At 42.2% G+C, this 19,198-nt stretch overlaps 1 protein-coding gene across 2 annotated transcripts in view; it reads right to left on the bottom strand.

Moving 5' to 3' along the window:
- Positions 1-19,198, bottom strand: part of LOC117345605 (IgGFc-binding protein-like) — a 121,124-nt gene that overhangs the window by 45,153 nt on the left and 56,773 nt on the right. For both annotated transcript variants that reach the window (XM_033914496.1, XM_033914497.1), the window contains 2 exons: positions 7,031-7,598; positions 567-1,162 (listed from right to left, as the gene is read on the bottom strand). In XM_033914496.1, coding sequence (XP_033770387.1) covers positions 567-1,162; positions 7,031-7,598 — 1,164 coding nt within the window. The remainder of the gene's footprint in view (positions 1-566; positions 1,163-7,030; positions 7,599-19,198) is intronic.

Below are 19,198 nucleotides of genomic sequence, written 5' to 3'. Positions count from 1 at the left end.
ATAACTTCAAAAACAAAACACTCTAGCCATCTCACAGCTATTTGCACTGAAAACATCCAAAATGAATAGCCATTTTCCAGTGAAACATCCAACTTTGAACAACCCCCCACACACCCACCCCAAAAAAATGGCCAAATAGATATCATGTTTCCACTATAAGCAGGAAGAGTATAACCAAGAGTCAGAAAAACACTATGCTATGAACAAGACAGACTGACTCTGTAACAGTATCACAACCCCGGAGGAGGACCCGTTGCACAAAAACTTAGCTCAGAGATATAAAACTCTGAAGAGGGAGAGGTAACCCCCTCTTAGGGAAAGAGTTTATCTTCCAATCATTGCTTCATAATATGTAACAAACGAGTCCAGCTCAAAGGTATAAAAAGTTACAGCTGTGTATATATCTTAATGATGATGCAATATGCATTCCAAATACTTTCAAAAATCAGGTAAATTTTGCATTCAGGTAAGCACTGAAATATTCATATGGATAAGTCTCAAAAAATACTCATAACCCCTGATAAGTATGTAGTCTATAACGGAGAACTAAGTGGTCAAATGCTTACCTTAACTTTATATTCCAATCCTCTTTCGAGTTTAATAGTATTGCCATATGCAGATACTTCCACAGTTTTGGTAATTTCTGCCTTGCGATTAGGTTGCCTTTCATTCTCTATAACAACAAAGAATGTCTGTAGCCTGGGGCTGTCAACAGAGGCTTTGGCCAATACATAGGTGCAGGTACCATGGAAGTTGAAAGTGAAGCCATCAAATGAACGGTAGTGCGAACCAGCAGAGACCATGCATTTGCCACATTTCTTGGACTGACAACCTTTATGACCATTTGCTACTTTGCATTCCTCATTCTTACCACATGCTAACTCCTGGCATTCACTGATTCCATTGCTTCCACATTTGCACTGTTCTTTGCATGATTCATCAGGATAGAATATGTCCTCTTTCCTGTAGTATATATTCTTGTGTACACAGCCACAGTCAGCAATTGGAACACATTTGTCTCCACTTAGGAGGAACCCATTATCACAAAAGCAACCTTCTGTACATGGAAGGTTACAACCCATTGGAGATGAAAGACCATGACAGGTAGCAGGACAGCCTGGTCCACAGAGTTCATAGTGACTATTCTTGGGACAGCTGTAACCTAGAAAGGTTAGAGAAAATTTTAGATAATAACTTCTACTTAATCCTAGCCTGATTAGCTACTAAGGAGTCACTTTCTGAAAGGGACCTACTTAGCTAAGTAAGGACTTATCCAACTAAGGATATGTTTACTAAAGTCCAGTAAGCAGATAACATGGGTACTACCATGTGCTAACTATAAGCTCAGACGCAAACCAAAACCAGGAACAGCAACCCCAAGTAAAATACAACAAGAAAAGAAAACAAGTGGGGAGTGGGATAGAACACATCAACCTTCAAAGAACACTTAGGCGTTGCTAGGCATGATTCTATAAATGGTGCCTAGCAGTTGATTGATTAGGAGATTTTGAAATCCTTTCGCCAAACTTTTGCTGTGTTTCTTTCACACAATTAAGCGTATGTTACATAACTTATTTTAGAGTCTGTATTTCCAGCACCAGAGTGCCATCTAGTAGACCAATATCCACACCCCTGAGGCAGGCCTCTGACTGGAGGCCAAAACACAGATGGTGTCGGGTCACCCACTGGGTCATTGAATTTCAAGGACATTATATTTAGTATTTATTTATATCCTTGTACTTTTATCTGTATTTCAATTGTACTATTTATGAATAAATATTGTCTGTTTCAAGGTTGATGTGTTTTATCCCACTCCCCACTTGTTTTCTTTTCTAACTATAAGCTCAGGCCATAGTAATGGCTACTGCACACTAAAACAGCCAATGAGGTAAATATTCCACACTAAGGCACCATTTATAGAATCATGCCTAGTGGTGCCTAAGTGTTCTTACGCACTGGTAGGCATTGGATCCTTAGGCACACTGCAATTCAGGCCAGAGTTTCTAGGCCTAAATGAATGCACCTAAGGTAGGCACCTTCTGGTGCCTAAGTCAATCCAAGCCCAAACTCCACCCTGAATCCATCTCAAATCTGTGCCTATCCAAGCCTACTTGCCAGTAAGCACCTTGGTATAGGCGCCAACTGAGTTAGGCACCTACCGGCTAATTATTTTTTTAACTGGATTTTAATTGTTTTTTAATGGCGCTTTCAATTATCATCGCTGATCGAGCCAATTTAAGTTAGACTCCTAGATTGGCTAGGCACACTGATCTAGGCGTCTAACTGTAGGTGTCTTTTATAGAATCACAACCTAAATGCTTAGTGCAGGAGGAATGGGGCATTTATTAAATGCTGACTGCCTGTGGGCAGAATTAGTCTCACATATTCAGTGCTGGCCCACATATGAGGACTGGCAATGAATAGCTGGGGTCAGTTGGGACTGCAGGGGTTGCCAGAGCTTATGCAGGTTCTGGTTAATATTCAGCTGGGGCCCACATAAGACTAAATTAGAGCTCCAATTAAATTAGAGCTAGGAACCTCCCCCCTTCCCATTGCTCTAGTCTTGATTCTCTTTCAATCCCCATGCATGGTGAAGACCCCCCTCCCAACTCTCCACCCTGTCAGGATAGCCCTCTCCCCCTGAGGACTACCTAGACCCTCTGGTGTTCCAACAGGGTGATGAGGAAGGAGTGAACCCTACTCACTCATACCCCTAGTGGCTTCCTCTCCAAAATGACTGCCACTATCTCTAGTGGTACCATGATGGTTAAATTTAGCAGTCAAGAAATGGGAGGGCCCAGATTTTCAACCTTTTTATACCCGTGGACCGGCAGAAATAAAAGAATTATTTTGTGGACTGGCAAATTACTAGGACTAAAATTTTAAAACCCTATTTCCGCCCCATCTCCGTGAGCTCGGTCCCCGCAAATCATCTGATCCCATCCACATAAGCCTCAGTTATGATTTTATATTGAATGTATTTTATTAAAGTATAAAAAGAAACAATATTCTGTATAATTGTCATTTTATAAATACAAATAATACAGAGCAAGGATCAATAAAACCCCTGTCTCCCCTCCCCTTCACATATATCCCCTCTACTATCAAGAAAACTGAACAAGCCAAATTATTACAGAATGCTACACAGAAATATCATGCTAATATAATACTGCAGTCATACATGACAGGAATAGTTTTAGGGGAGAGCAACTAGGGCAACTGCCCCCTGGTCAGAGAGCGCCCTAAGCCAGCTGGAAGCTAAAAAAGCACTGCCTGGTCTTTGCAGTCCCCAGTTATGTCTAACACCAGCTCTAGCAGGATATATATTTCAAATCTGATATATTCTAATCACATAATAGAAATAAAATTATTTTTTTCTACCTTTTGTCGTCTTTGGTTTCTGCTTTCATCTTCTTTTCACTCTCTTCCTTCCAGCGTCTGCCTTCTCTTTCTCTTCAATCCAGCATCTGCCCCTTCCATCCACTGTCTGTCCTCTCCCCCTTCCATATGGTATCTGTCTTCTTTCTATGCCCCTCTCCCCTTTCCATCCAGCCTGCGCCCCCTCTCTCCTTTTTACATGATTCATTCCAGCTTCACTGCTTTCTTCATTTTTATCTTTCCTATACCAGATCTACCAACGTTGTCCCTCTTTGCTTATTTTTCTGCTGATCCCTTCCCATCATCAATCTCTCTTCTTTCTCATGCCCGTCTCTCCTCTTCCCCTCCTCTAATCTCCCTGCCAGCTGTTTCCTTCCTTTTTTCCTTCTTCCTTCCCTTCTCCTCCTGTCCAGCAGTAACTCTCTTCCCTTCCTCCCCTCCCAGCAGTATCTCTCCTTCTCCTTCCCTCCAGGTCCAGTAGCAGCTGTCCCTTTTTTTCCCTTGCCCAGCAGCTTCACAGACTCCTTTCTCTCCTCCCCTCCCAGCAGCATCTCTCCTTCTCCTTCCCTCCAGGTCCAGTAGCAGCTGTCCCTTTTTTTCCCTTGCCCAGCAGCTTCCCAGATTCCTTTCCCTCCTCCCCTCCCAGCAGCATCTCTCCTTCTCCTTCCCTCCAGGTCCAGTAGCAGCTGTCCCTTTTTTTCCATTGCCCAGCAGCTTCCCAGATTCCTTTCCCTCCTCCCCTCCCAGCAGCATCTCTCCTTCTCCCTCTCCAGGTCCAGTAGCAGCTGTCCCTTTTTTTTTTTTTTTACCATGCTCAGCAGCTTCCCAGCCTCTAACAGTGGCTTTCTCCCCTCCCAGCAACTCGCCTTACTTGCCAGAGCAGCGATTCAGGAAGGCAGCCTCGGGTCCTTTGTTGGGTCGCACCACCTCTGAGGAAAACAGAAGTTGCATCATCAGAGGCGGCCGCAACTCATCTAAAGCCCCAAGGCTGCCTTCCTGAATCGCTGCGCTGATAAGTAAGGAGAGCCGCTGGGAGGAGAGAAAGCACGCAGTGGGAGATTCCCCATGACTACAGCTTGTCGATCTTGCTGGTCCTACGCGGACCGGCAGGAAATTGGAGATGTTGATCTCGCCGGTCCTGTGTGGACCGGCAGGAATTTTCTGCGGACCGACAGCGGTCCGCAGACCGGCGATTGAAGAACAGTGGTTTAGACAAAGAGAACGCTTAGCAGATTAGAAGGCGTCTGGGTCATGTTTTGAGTATCAAGATGCCTAGGCTTTATAAGGTCAATAAAATTTTAGTCTCCACGTGGTTGGGATACATTAAAATTTATAAATAACTTAACACCGATTCCAATTCATCAGTCCACGTGTCAGTCCCTTTGGTTGAACTCCAAGATTCAAATTGGTGGTTATAAAGTTATCTGGAAGCATTGGATGCAGGCGGGTATACGCACGTTAGATGATGTGATATCAAATGGAAAGATGCTTGAATTTTCATGGCTGCAACAATCTTTTGGCATTTCAAAGTCTCAAACATTTAAATGCTTGCAGTTGAAGCAGGCTATTCAGAAAAGGTTCCCTGAATGGCGGGATTTAAAAGATCAGTATAGTTTGCCGGTCCTATGCTTCCAGATAGATGTATTAGGACATCAGGCTACCCAGTGGTATAAATTAATATCTGAATTTGTGAATAAAAACCCAAAAACTAGTCTTATAGACATTTGGATTATTGAGACAAAGCTGCAGATTTCTGCATCTCAATGGCCACGAATTTGGAATTGGAGGATGAGATGTACAGCTTCAGCATCTATACGGCAGACTTGTTTTTTCTTATTGCATAGATCTTTTTAGACCCCTGTTAGGTTACAAAGGTTAGATAGTTCTAAATCTAATAGATGCTGGCACTGTCATCTTGATGTAGGGGCATTGGATCATTTGCTCTATTATTGTCCCTTGATACTCAAATTCTGGAAATCCATTTGGGGTCAAATTATCACAATATTGGAAGTTCCATTAATATTATCATATGATATAATATTGTTTGGAACAATTTTATTACCCAAGAAACCAATTAGTGGAAATCAGAAAAAATTGTTCCTCTTCGTGACAGGAGTCACAATACAACTAATAATGAAAAATTGGAAGAGTTGGGATAACTTAAATTATAGTTTCAGATTTATAAGTTTGAAAGTATGTTATCTTTGCAGTTAGGGCACCATAGCAAATTCAAGGAGATTTGTCGCCCTCTAACAAAATATTGTAAAGTATAAATATGAATTAATATTAATGTTACTATTATTATTTCCCTTTGAGTCATGAAAGGTTGTTTTACATATCCAGGAGGGGCGGGGGAGGGTTTGGGAGGGGGGTGGTGGTAAAAACAGCTTTAGATGATTTATTGGAATAGAGTGCAGTAGATTATATTACTTGATTGTTTATATGTTTGCATTTTGTATTTGATGTCAAAAACAAATAAAGAATTTAAAAAAAAGAAGTGATTTTCAATGCTGCCCTGCTAAGTTTAGTCAGCTAATATGGTGTGATTTAAAAGCTGGACTGAATCAGATGGGCTAAGTATGGCTTTGCTTAGCTGGCTTTATTTAGATAGCTAGCTGTACTAAGCATATTAGTAGTGGTTAAATGATTAACCATAGTCATATAAATGACACTACTATATCTATTCTATCAAATTTTGACCAGTTTAGCTGAATTTTGAGCTGAAAACCTAGACAAGGTTGGCTAAAATTCTACCCAAAGAAGTACCCCTTCTTTTATCAAGCTGCACTAGAGGTTTGTAGCATGGGTTGGTGAGGTAAGTGCTCCAACGCTCATAGGAATATCAGCTCATAGGAGCATCAGAGCACTTACCGTGCTGGCCTGCACTAAAAACCTCTAGCATAGCTTGATAAAAGCCAGTCTAAATTAGCTACGTAAATCAAGGAGTAACATAGTGGTTAGAGAAGCAATTAGTCAACCAGGGAAACCAGGGTTCAAATCCCACTTCTCATAGGTGCTATTTGTAACCTAGGTCAAGTTATTTCACTCACCATTGCTTTAGTTACAACTTAGATTGAGAATCCATTTGGACAGAGAAACAACTCAGATACGTAATATGAGCTCAGACTTATAAAAATGCAAGCAACAAATCTAAAAATCCAAAAACATGTATGCAAGGAAAGAACTGAACCAAAATTTGACCTATATATGATATACTTTGTTGCTAGGAAAGATAACAAATTTTTAGAAATGCTAACTATTCCTTTAGAAAGCTAGTTACTTGACAGTACACCATTATTTTTAGAAGTGTCTTTGCTAATGGAAAAGAAGTTTATTTTATCTATTTATTCACAATTTTATATACAGCAACAACTCACTAGCAGAATTAAGTGATTCACAGATTAATAAAATAAAATCAATACACAGAAAGGGATTCCATTTGATTGGTAGGAAAGAACCGGTTTACAAGAATATTCACAGAGGGATGGGGAACCCCAAGAAACAGTTCAGAGACGAAACTAAATAGAAAAAGTGAGCTCAAAGAGCCAGATTTTTAGAAGGGTTTTAAATTTCAGCATGCAATGTGAGGGGCATTCTATTTCAAAGTTGGGGAGCTGCAAAAAAAGTAAGAGAGCTATAAAATATAACTTACTTAAATTGATGATTCCTCTCCAGTCCTCAATTGTGATGCCCTGTGCTTGACATTTAGTTGCATATAAAGAAATCATATAGCCTAGAGTAAAGAAGTGACCATTGTATTCACAGGTGTCAGAGACACAGTCAGCGAAGAAGGATGTGGGATCAATTGTTGCATGGCATAACTTGAAAGGCCCATTTTTCTTAATGATGAGTCCGCAATATAGTTCACCCTTGTACTTCTCTTTCTGTGCTTCTGTGCATCGCTGACAATTCTCAGTGCAAGCTGAGGAACATCCTGGCACTTCACCAGCTTTCCAGCTCTCTGCAAACTGAGCTTCATTAGGTGCCTCTTTCCCATTACTCATCTTCAGATCATCATTAGCATCCTTGTTATTGTTGCCACACAGACCACTTGTTGCACCAGCATAAGTAGCTGGTACTGTTACAGTAAAATACCCCAAACCATCATATGTAATAAATAAATCAAAATCAGTCTTCATATACATTTGAGTTCCCCATCTGAAGGCAACTATTTTGTTAGTTTTGAAGTAGAATGGCAAGGCTGTAAAAATCCCATTGACCTTGAAAAAAATAACAGAAATGTTTGACTTATTGACATGCAACACATGGTGCATGAAAAGAAACATTCCACAACAGTATCATACAGATCATATTCACCAAAATGAGTGTTTGTAATACTGCTATCACTGTTACTATTTTTACCCTAATCACTTTACTATCATCTTTTATTTGCTGCCTATCATGCGTTATCATAGTGATCATTTTCAAAACACTCAATCTGTATAAAATAGTAGACCAATATATTTTTCTTTTGCACCATTGTACTTTCAACTTTATTGTAACCATTCTCTATTAGCCTATGTGTTCCCTCCCCCTAATTAATAATCTTTCACCTAGCCCAACCATTTCAGTAACAGTCCTTGGCTTGGGGTCCACTAACAGAATATCCCTCTAGAATTTGTATACTGACACACTTAGTCTAGCTAGTATCAAGAATGAGAAAGAACTGAGACTCTAATCAGGGATTGTGAACACACTCACTGTAACATCCCTGGATATGCTGGTCTAGAGAGCAGGAGCTAAACCAGTGTCCCGGAAACTTTGTCGAGCTACGGCACACTAAACATAGTGAACCTGCCAGGATGGACAGGGGAAAATGTATGAGTGCCTGATTAAATTCATGTAAACTATTCTGAGCTCCCGTGGAAGGATAGTATAGAAAATTGAATAAAATAAATAAATATACCACCTTGCACCAAAATTATTAAAGTGATTAAAAAAAACTGTACTATTGGACTTAATTGGATAAAGTTACTGATGTTTTATTGCTATTAGATGGCCTCCAGCCCTAAGATGGGGGCTCATGATATCAGCTGGGCCAATCCAGACAATTAGAGGTAAATAATAATAATACTTTATTTTGTTTACTGCACTACCTTAGAGTTCACAGCAAAACTGCATCAAACCGTGTTCTGACAAATACACCATCAAGTGATATAATTAAACAAATTTATCAAATAAGTAAATTTTCACATATCATCTAAAGGCTTGATATGAGAAAGAATTCAGAATCAAATCACTTAGATTTTTATTCCATTTACCTGCTTGAAAAGATAAGAGTCCTATCGAGGAATTTTTTATAGGTATAATCTTTCAAAGTTGGAAAAGAAAACAGAAGGATTCCATGTGTACGGCGGGTAATTACTGATAAATCAAAATGATTTAAGAGAGAGTTCGGAGCAAGTGTTTTATAACATACACAAGCCAAATTTGAAAACTATTCTAGCTTCCACTGGCAACCAATGCAATTTTTTATAATAAGATATTACATGTTCAGACTTTTTCAAACCACGATGGGGTGATGGGAATTGGATTAAAAAAGCAGCCTTGGTTGCAGCAAGGATGGCAGGGTAGAAAGCCTGGAGCATCAGGAGGTGGGGGTCTGGGAGGTATTTGATTTGATAAGGAAAAATAGATAATAGGAATTATAGGTAAGGAATCTTAGTAATAGCATTTGGCAGGTTTTTATTTGAGGGAGGGTGGCGAAGTAGGGCTGGAGTGGGTAGAAGTTTTGGTGGGGTAAGGGAGAGTCCACTGTAGGCATGGAAGGTGTATAGTAAATTTCTTCATGTTTGTTGTTCATGCTACTAGGTTACTGGCTCAGTTTTCATTTTATTTACCTGCTGTAAAAATATCCCACGCTATCCAGTGAGCCTGGGGTCCAGGAATTTGTCAGATATTTTTTTCATTTGGGGTGGGCATGGGTTGGCAGCCACTGTTCCAGTTTTGAGTGTGCCTAGTAGCTTCTTACCACATTTGTTGGTGTTACACTGTGGCTATGGCTGCCATGAAATTGCTTGTAGTCAAGTTGGGACCTCATGGTTCTGCATTGTGTGGCTGTGATTTGCTTCAGATTGGGGCTGTGCTTGGGAATGGCCTTAGTGCCATGAGTAGGCAGTGGTGAGTAGGTATCTGGTCTTCCCCTCTGCTTTGCTTCTTTTATGGTTTCTGCATCCATTTCACTGCCACAATTTTCTTGATCACGGTCTTTGGCTATGGCATATATTTGATTTGAAAAAAGGGGGGTGATTGGAACTTTTTGTGTCTTCTGAATGTGGTTTGTTTGTTTTTTTTTTTTTAACTTCTTGCATTCTATGGCTTTCAAATGAGGTGGTGGGTTATTTCAGCTCCTACTTAGTGGCACCATTGAGGAAAAACAGTTTCTGTTTTGGATTGGGGACAATCATTTCTGGTAGCAGTGGCACCAGGTCTGCTGGATCCTCTTGGGGGGGGGGAGGGAAGGTAGAAGTCCATCTGTTCGGCCGGTGAGGGTACAGAGTCCACAGGTGGGAACTGCTGAGAGCTCTTTATCATCTCAGCAAGGGGTCACTGATACTACCATAGCTGCAGTCACTAGTGAGTTAATGCAGGTACTGAATCAATTGTTGAGTGGGGATGGGTTGTGGGGTGAGTGAGATAGTGGGTCACTGGGAAAGGAGGCACACTGTATCGCTAGGATCAGGGCAGATCTGTCTGTCTTTGAAGAAGTGATTGAGAAACAAAAAGTTCCTTAAGCAATTCTGTCATGTGGTAAAGTGAATTCTTATTGAAAAATCTAGATATTACAGGTGGAGAGGAATCCCATGCAAGTTTGAGAGTCCTGTGACTCTTGAGATTCTTCATATCGCATGTCCTTTTAATCCTCTTCTGATGGTGGTTTGGTGAGGTGGATCAGTATATGGGTACTTAGAGAGGGCCACAACATTTTGAATCATTGGCCCAGGTGTTCAGGAGAAGTCATAGTCTGTGAGATTGTGTCTATGGATTGTCAAATTAGTTGAATCAGAAGGTTTTAAGGAGCATGAAGGTTTCACTCCTTCATTGTTAGTGAAGGAGTAAGGGGGGGGGGGATAGGAAGAGGGATAATTCTAAGAAGAAAAAGCAGAGGTTGCCAAAAACCATTATCAACTGGTTGCTGGCATGAAATGCCAGTGCTATTCAGAATTTATTTGATAATCCTTCAGAACTTATGGAGACTGGTCATGATTAAACTATGATGAGCAGTTTCAAAAAGGGTTCATGAAGGATAAGTCTAATGCTTGGGACTTCCAGAATTTTGACATCTAGCTGACGGAGATATCTCCAGAGCAGATGTGACCCTTTCAGATAGGGACCCCTTCTGGAACTGTTGTCTCATGGGGGGGGGGGTCCACAGATTTTCTCCCAGAGCAGGGAACTGGGCAGATGGGTGTGGTGACAGCAGCTGGGATAGTAGGGAATTTTTTGGAACCTGCTGGGCAACAGAAAGATCTGGTGTCAATGTCTTCTTCTAATTTAATGTATCGCCTGGCATGTCGGTACTGAAGCCACCCAGCTTTTTACTGCACTGGTACAAGAACTGGAGCTGGAGATAGTTTGGCAGGGAAGTGCTGCCCTCTGCAGGGGGTATACCTGGAGATAGTACCTGGAGATAGTTCTGGGAGTTTGATTGTGAGGTTATGTTGATTGGGATGCAGCTCAGTTACTAGGTGATGGGTTTTCAGCTGGCCCATCAAAGTCTTAATGTGCCATCCATGGCAGTTCATGATTTGGTGGTGTAGGAAAAATAATTGATGGTGGGACTTATTGCTGGTCCATTTGCAATTCCACTATTGCCTGATTTTGTTGTGTCTTCCTTTGGTGTCATGCCTATAAAAGACCTGAGCAAATTTTGCCTAATTTACAATTTATTTTACTCAGAGGATTTGAGAGTTAATACAATCATTGATCCTTGCCTGTGTATGGTTCACTATTGCTTCATATGATCAGATGATACAGATGCTGCACCTGTTGGGATTTGGGTCACTGATGGCTAAAGGGAATATTGAGATGACTTTCCACCTGCTGCTTGTGCATCCCAAGTTATTTTACCTTCTGGAGTTTGAGTTTGGGGATTTATTTTATTTTGATAAGTGCATGTCTACAGGGTGTGCAATTTATTGTGCTTATTTTGAAACTTTTCCAACTTTTATGCACTGAGTAGTACAACAGGTAGTGGGATATGTCTCAATAGTGCATTATCTGGATGATTTTTCATTTGGGGGACAGAGTCTACAGCATTTGCATTTGATGACAGCATTTCAGCATGTTGCCTGGGTACTGGGAATCCCATTAGCAGAAGAAAAACCAGAGGAACCCACTACATCTCTGGTTTTTTTTGTGGGGAGGGGAGTTGGGGGGTTGTCACCTTACGGGGGGAGGCAGTTCTATTAGGAGACTTCAACATGCCTGATGTAGACTGGAACACACTATCAGCGACAACTTGTGACAGCAGGAGGATATTAACGTCCATGAAGGGAGTACGGCTCAGACAAATGGTACTAGAGCCCACTAGGGCCCAGGCCATCCTGGACCTGGTACTTACGAATGGGGAAAGCATCTCGGATGTCTCGGTGGGAGAGACGCTAGCCACCAGTGACCATAACATGGTATGGTTTAACCTTAAGAAAGGCTTCCCTAGATCACAAACAAAAACAAGGGTACTCAATTTCAGGGGCACTGACTTCGCACGCATGGGAGATTTCGTCTACCAGATGCTGCAGGTTCAAGAAGTAACTGATAATGTGGAAGCTATGTGGTCAACCTTGAAATCGATCCTACATGAGGCAACTATCTGCTACATAAAATCGGTAACCAAACAACAAAGAAAAAGGAAACCCCAATGGTTCACAGATGAGGTATCATACCTCGTCAAGGAGAAGAAAAGAGCATTTCTATCATACAAACGCATGGGGGAAAAAGAAGCAAACATTGAATACAGGACAAAGTCTGCAGCGGTCAAAACAGCAGTCAGGGAGGCCAAACTTCGTATGGAAGAAACTCTAGCGAAGAACATCAAGAAAGGGGACAAATCCTTCTTCAGATACATTAGCGACAGGAAAAAGAACACAAACGGGATAGTACGCCTTAGAACGCCAGACGGGAATTATGTGGAAACTGACTCCGATAAAGCCAAACTACTGAATGATTACTTCTGTTCAGTCTTTACCTGCGAGGCACCAGGGCACGGGCCTCGGCTGGATGCAAAGCAAAGCATGGATGACCCATTTCAGAAGTATGAGTTCACACCAGCTGATGTTTACAAAGAACTGTCAAGACTCAAGGTGAACAAAGCCATGGGACCGGACAATCTGCACCCAAGAGTGCTCAGAGAGCTATGCGATGTTTTGGCTGAACCGTTAGCCATGCTCTTCAATCTCTCCCTAAGTACGGGGAGAGTCCCCCTGGACTGGAAAACTGCCAATGTTGTTCCTCTACACAAAAAGGGTTGCAGAGCGGAGGCTGCGAATTACAGACCAGTAAGTCTCACATCAATAGTGTGTAAACTCATGGAAACTCTACTTAAAGGGAAATTAGACACGATATTGGATGAGGGGAATCTGAGGGATCCCTGTCAACATGGATTCACTAGGGGCAGGTCACGCCAATCCAATCTTATCAGCTTCTTTGACTGGGTGACAGGAAAGCTAGACTCGGGAGAGTCTCTGGACATAGTGTACTTGGATTTCAGTAAAGCGTTTGACAGTGTCCCACACCGTAGACTATTAAACAAGATGAAATTGATGGGATTAGGTGAGAAACTAACGGCATGGGTCAATGATTGGCTGAGTGGAAGACTTCAGAGGGTGGTGGTCAATGGCACCCTCTCTAAGACATCAGAGGTGACTAGCGGAGTGCCGCAGGGCTCAGTCCTGGGACCATCCCTTTTTAACATATTCATAAGGGACTTGACCCGAGGGCTTCAGGGAAAAGTAGCGCTGTTTGCCGATGACGCCAAACTGTGTAATATAGTAGGTGAAAGCGATCTCACGGATGGTATGGCGCAGGATCTGATCAAGTTGGAAAACTGGTCCTCAACGCAAAGAAGTGTAAGGTGATGCATCTCGGCAGCAGAAAGCTGGGCTTCAACGCAAAGAAGTGTAAGGTGATGCATCTCGGCAGCAGAAATCCATGCAGAACATACACCTTGAATGGAGAAACACTAGCTACAACCTCAGAAGAACGGGACTTGGGAGTAATCATTAGTGCAGACATGAAGGCTGCCAAACAAGTAGAGAAGGCCTCATCCAAGGCAAGGCGGATGATGGGATGTATCAATAGAAGCTTCGTCAGCTGTAAATCTGAAGTCATAATGCCACTGTACAGAACCATGGTGAGATCTCATCTGGAGTACTGTGTGCAATTCTGGAGGCCACATTACCGTAAAGATGTACTTCGAGCTGAGTCAGTCCAGCGAATGGCCACTAGGATGGTCTCTGGACTCAAGGGTCTCTCATACGAGGAAAGACTGGGCAAGTTACAGCTCTACTCTTTAGAGGAGCGCAGGGAGAGGGGTGACATGATTGAGACATTTAAGTACGTCACAGGTCGTGTCGAGGTGGAAAACGACATATTCTTTCCTAAGGGACCTTCAGTCACAAGGGGACACCCGCTCAAACTCAGAGGAGGGAGATTTGGTGGTGACACCAGGAAGTATTTCTTTACAGAAAGGGTGGTGGATCACTGGAACAAACTACCGGTGCAGGTGATCAAGGCCACTAGCGTGCTCGACTTTAAGAATAAATGGGACATCCACGTGGGATCTCTACGTGGGTCGAGCAGCACTCTGACTTAATGGGGTGGGACAGTAGAGTGGGCAGACTTGATGGGCTATAGCCCTTTTCTGCCGTCATCTTTCTATGTTTCTATGTCATTTAACTGGATGCTAATTGGGCATGCTTTACAGGATGCTATTTTGGAAGTTTGTGAAAAAAAGAAATTGAATTTATGTGAAATCCAGTCTCTATTATACCATTTTAATTTTGCTGCAAAGGTTATCCCAATGGATAGAATTTAGGATTTTTTTCTCACTATTTGGTGATGCTTTAAAGGGGCTTAAGAAAGAAACATTTTTTTTGGTGCATCTCTCTAGAGTTGTTTGGGAAGATCTGAGGCTGTGGCTACAGTTTTTAGCTCACTTCAATAGACTGCAAGTCTAGCAACAGTTTGTAGTATTCAATGGGGAGTGGGTTGTTGGTTCAAATCCCTCACTGCTCCTTGTGACTCTGGGCAAGTCACTTAATCTCTTCATTGCCCCAGGTACATTAGATAGAGTTTGAGCCCACCAGGACAGATAGGGAAATATAATAAATTGCCTGAATGTAAACCACTTAGGATATAAGTGGTATATAAATAATAAAATAAATAAATAAATGTGGATTTGAAATTGTTCACAGATGCTTCAGGTGGGTGTGGTTTTGGAGCCTTTTTGGGGGGAGCATGGTGCGCTCACCCTTGGCCTTCCTGGTGGAGGGAATGGGGATAGTGCAACAATGTGTCCTTTTTAGGGCTTTTCCCCACTGGGGTGGCATTGGTAATTTAGGGTGATCACTTGGTACATAGAAAGGTAGTTTTATAGTTTGACAATAATCTGGCTGTTAGACAGCTTGTTGTTAGTCACTTTGTTGTGCCTAGTGGTGTTGCATTGTTTGCATCTGAATGTCTAGCTTTTTGTATGGCATGTACTGGGCATTGTTAATTACATTGATGATGCTTTGTCTCCATTCCATTTTTGTGCATTGGCTCCTTCAGCAGACTATTCTCTGATGATAATGCCAGAACAACTATGGACCAGTTTTGGAGTGTTGTCGAGGCATGTACTGGTGCTGAATACTTAGTGCTTCCATCCCATGTGGTAAGACTTCTATCTTCAGTTCCTTGAGCATCTTGGCCTGCAAAGCCATTTTCTGATTCTGGTTCATTGGGTGTTGGCTTTTCTTATTTTTGTCAAGGCATCGGGTTGGTCTGTGGGGATGCTGAACCAATATATGACATATTTGGCTTTCCTATTCAAATTACAGGGTTTGAGGATCTTATAATTGCATTTATTGTCAGAAAATTGATATGTGGTTTTGTACTAAGTGCTCCTTTGTCCCACCCTAGGTTGGTGCACTTGCCTATATTGGATGAAGGGGTGGCTGCATGCTAATGAACTTAAGGGATATTTGTTCCCCAGTGTTTGAGAGATCACTGTTTCAATTACCTTTCTCAGCTAGTTGGAGAAGTTGTTATTGTAATTAAGAAGTGGATGGTATTGAACAGACTTCAGTTGAGTTCTTCTAAGACTGAAGTTTTTTGGGTTCATAGAGAGTTATTCTTATTTAAAGATATCATCAACGTCTATTGTCTTATCAGGCAGTGTCTTGGGATAAGGATTTGAATTGTTTAGTTGCGATTTCCAGTTCTTACCAACAATTTAGGCAACATTTAAAAACATATCTGTTTACTAGATTTTTAGGCAACTGTTGTATTTCATTGAAATTCATTTGACTTTTGTAAACTGCATAGAACTTAATGGTATTGTGGTATAAAAGTAAGTTTTTGTATTATGTTATATTATTTGTGTCCTAATTTTTGTTGTAGGAAGGAGCATAGCAGCAAAAGATCAAGTGAATGAGCATCAGAGCATTTAGTGCCCTGGGCTGCAGTAGAAACCTCTATCGCTGCTTAGTAAAAATGGGGGTTAGTGTTTATGACATTTCATGGGATGGTTCCTGGATATTTCTTGAGGAAGCTACCAATTTAATCGTTGGCTTCTACTAAATGGTGCTAGAGGCTTTTAGCATGGACCAGCGAGTTAAATGCTCCGACACTCTTAGGAATTCTATGAGCGTCAGAGCATTTCTCTTGTTGGCCTGCACTAAAAACCTATAGTGCTGTTTTGTAAAAGGAGTCCTATTGTTCATAGCCATTATTTGTGCTCTTAAGGACATCACTTTTTAAAAAATTTCCTCTGCTAGATCTTTACAATTTGAACAAATGTGTTCTTGTTTTTATTCTATTGTTTTTTTTTGTAGAATATAATTCCTTCATGTAGATTGATTGATGCTTTATTAGGGTTTGGAAGACCTAAGAACACCTTTTTTGTTTAATTGAGCTTTTTTATGTTCTATGTAGAAATTTTAAGTGTCTAATTTTTATGATTTTATAGGCCCTCTTTTACTAAGCCAATTACCATGAAGTCCACAGTAATCACCCTGAAGCCCATTGGGAATTAATGGGCTTCAGTTCCATTGCCACAGGTCAGTCACTAGCACAGATTTGTAAAAGGGGATGGGGGTGGGGATATAGCTATTTGTTTAATTGATTTGTCTGATTATGGATGTTTGTTTGTTTTTTAATTGATCATAGGGCCCATAATCAAAACACATAGATGTCCAAAAAGTATCCTAAATCAGCACTTGGACATCCTGATCGCCAGAATGTCCAAGAGCCGATAATCAAAACCATCTTTCTGTATGTCTAGTGAGGTATTACAGCCTCTGTACATTAAGAGCTTAAGATGAGTGTGGTTGAGGTGTGTTTTTTGATGGGCTTTGGGCAGTCTCAAGGGCGGGTTAGACATAGACATCTTGCAGTGATAATCAAACATTTTGTAAGACATCCTGGACAGAATTTATATGTTTGGAATTAGATCTGTTTTAGAAAGGTCTAATTGCCACAAATGTGCCTAAACTGACCTGATGACCACTGAATGCAACACGGTAAGACACCCCCTCACACCTACAAAGATCAGAATACAAACGTACATACCTGTCTCCACAACATCAGCACCTGGTATAGGAAAGCCTAGTAGAGCTGCACACAGGTGTCTTAAGTAACCTGGTGGGTGGGCTAGTGAACCATAGAGAAGAGTACAGGTCCCATAAGTCACTCTAACCACTACATTCTTTGTGGAAAATGTGAGCCCCCAACCCTACTCTACTGCCATACAGGTGCCATCTGCAGCCATAAGGGCTATTCGGGTTGTAAAGTGGGTTTTTGGGGGGCTCACTATAAACTATTTGGGAGTTCTGGTGAGATGTTTATCTGGCATCCTTTATGTGAAGTTCACCACAATGCCCTCTTAAGGTGCTCCACTGCTCTATTGTCAGGTCTGGGTTGCCAGTACATTTCAGGATTGGCCCTTCCCACATCCAAATTGTCTTGTTATGGGCATTTGGGACTTGGACAAAATATTGATTAAAAATGTGGTATAAAGATAGACATCCTGGTGGTCTGGACTAGTGCTGCCCGATTTCCAATTCAAATCGATTCACCGATTCACTTTGGGTGAATCGATTCGAATTGATGTGTATTTTTAAAAAATCGGCCTCTCCGATTCGGGGCCCAACCTCCCTGTGCCCGGCTGTCATCGCGCTCATGAATCCTGCCACTCAAAACATTTTTTTTAAACCCTCTCACTGACTTGTGGATTTGGCCTGACTCGGCACAGCCTGAAGTTGTGTTTGACTCCGGTAAAGAAAGTACAAAGAAAAAAAACCAGGCACTTTTTCAAACCCTCCCCATAACACTAGCCTGTATTAGCAGCTGCACCGCTCTCTCCTTCCGTAGCGAGTCAATTCGCTTCTGCAGCCTCAGAGCCTCTGCTAGACCGTCCCGCCTCTGATGATGCAATTTCCTTCTTCCTCGGAGGCGGGACGGCCCTAGCAGAGGCTCTGAGGCTGCAGAAGCGAATTGACTCGCTAAAGCTAAGGAAGGAGAGAGTGGTGCAGCTGCTAATACAGGCTATTGTTACGGGGAGGGTTTGAAAAAGCGCCTGTTTTTTTTCTTTTGTACTTTCTTTACCGGAGTCAAACACAACTTCAGGCTGTGCCAAGTCAGGCTGGGGAATCCACAAGCCAGTGAGAGCCTGTTAATTGGGAGGGGGGTGTGGTGCCGATGGACCTGGGAGACAAGAGGGAGGGGGGCTGATAGGAAGCGAGGAGAAGAGTGAGTGATGCTGCTAGACCTGGGAGGTGAGTGGGTAAGATACTGCTTCTAGTCAGAGGGGAGGGAAAGGGAAGGGAGAGGAGCCCTGCTAGTTGGAGAGAAGAGGTGCTGCTTGCCCTAGGGGTGGAAAGGAGAGGTGCTGCAGCTAGTTGGTGGGGGAAATGGAAGTAGAGGGGAGGGAGAGGTACTATTGGAGCTGAGTGGAGGAGGGAGGTGAGAGGGAGGTGCTGCTGGATTGGGAACAGAGGAGAGTGCTGCTGGACTTAAAATGGAAGAGGGAAAGCAGCAGCAGGACTGAAGGGAGAGCAGTGGAGGAGGAGAGTGAGAGGGGAAGGGGGAAGAGAAATGCTGTTGCTGCACCCAATTGGGGAGAGAGGGAAGGAGGAATAAGAAAGCCCAGGAAGGGAAAGGAAAGGAAAGAGATGCCAAGACCATGGGAGGGAGGGAAAGGAAAGGCAATACTAGACCATGGAGGGAGAGATGTCAGGGCATGGGGGATGGGGGGGGAGGAGACAGATGCCAGACCAGGGGAAAGGAATGGAAATGGAAGGGGAGGAAACAGATGGAAGATGGATGGTTAGCACGGAGAAAAAAGAAAGAAGCGAGTTATCAGAAGACAACCAGACAGCAAAAGGTAGAAAAAAATAATTTTATTTTCTGTTTTGTGATTACAATATGTCAGATTTGAAAAGTGTATCCTGCCAGAGCTGGTGTTAGATCGCAAACGTGACCTAGGATTTAACAGAGAGAGAAAAAGTCCTTTTTGTTTCTTTATTTTGTTTACACCACAGCGCCAATGTGGGTAGGAGAGGGCAAAGGGGGAATAGAAGCTGTAAAATAAACCCACCAGGATGTTTGAAAACAAAACAAA

The sequence above is a fragment of the Geotrypetes seraphini genome, chromosome 11 (genome assembly GCF_902459505.1).
Source record: "Geotrypetes seraphini chromosome 11, aGeoSer1.1, whole genome shotgun sequence".
Classification (NCBI taxonomy): Eukaryota; Metazoa; Chordata; class Amphibia; order Gymnophiona; family Dermophiidae; genus Geotrypetes; species Geotrypetes seraphini.
The sequence above is the reverse complement of the archived record's forward strand: the minus strand, read 5'-3'. Positions and strand labels throughout refer to the sequence as shown.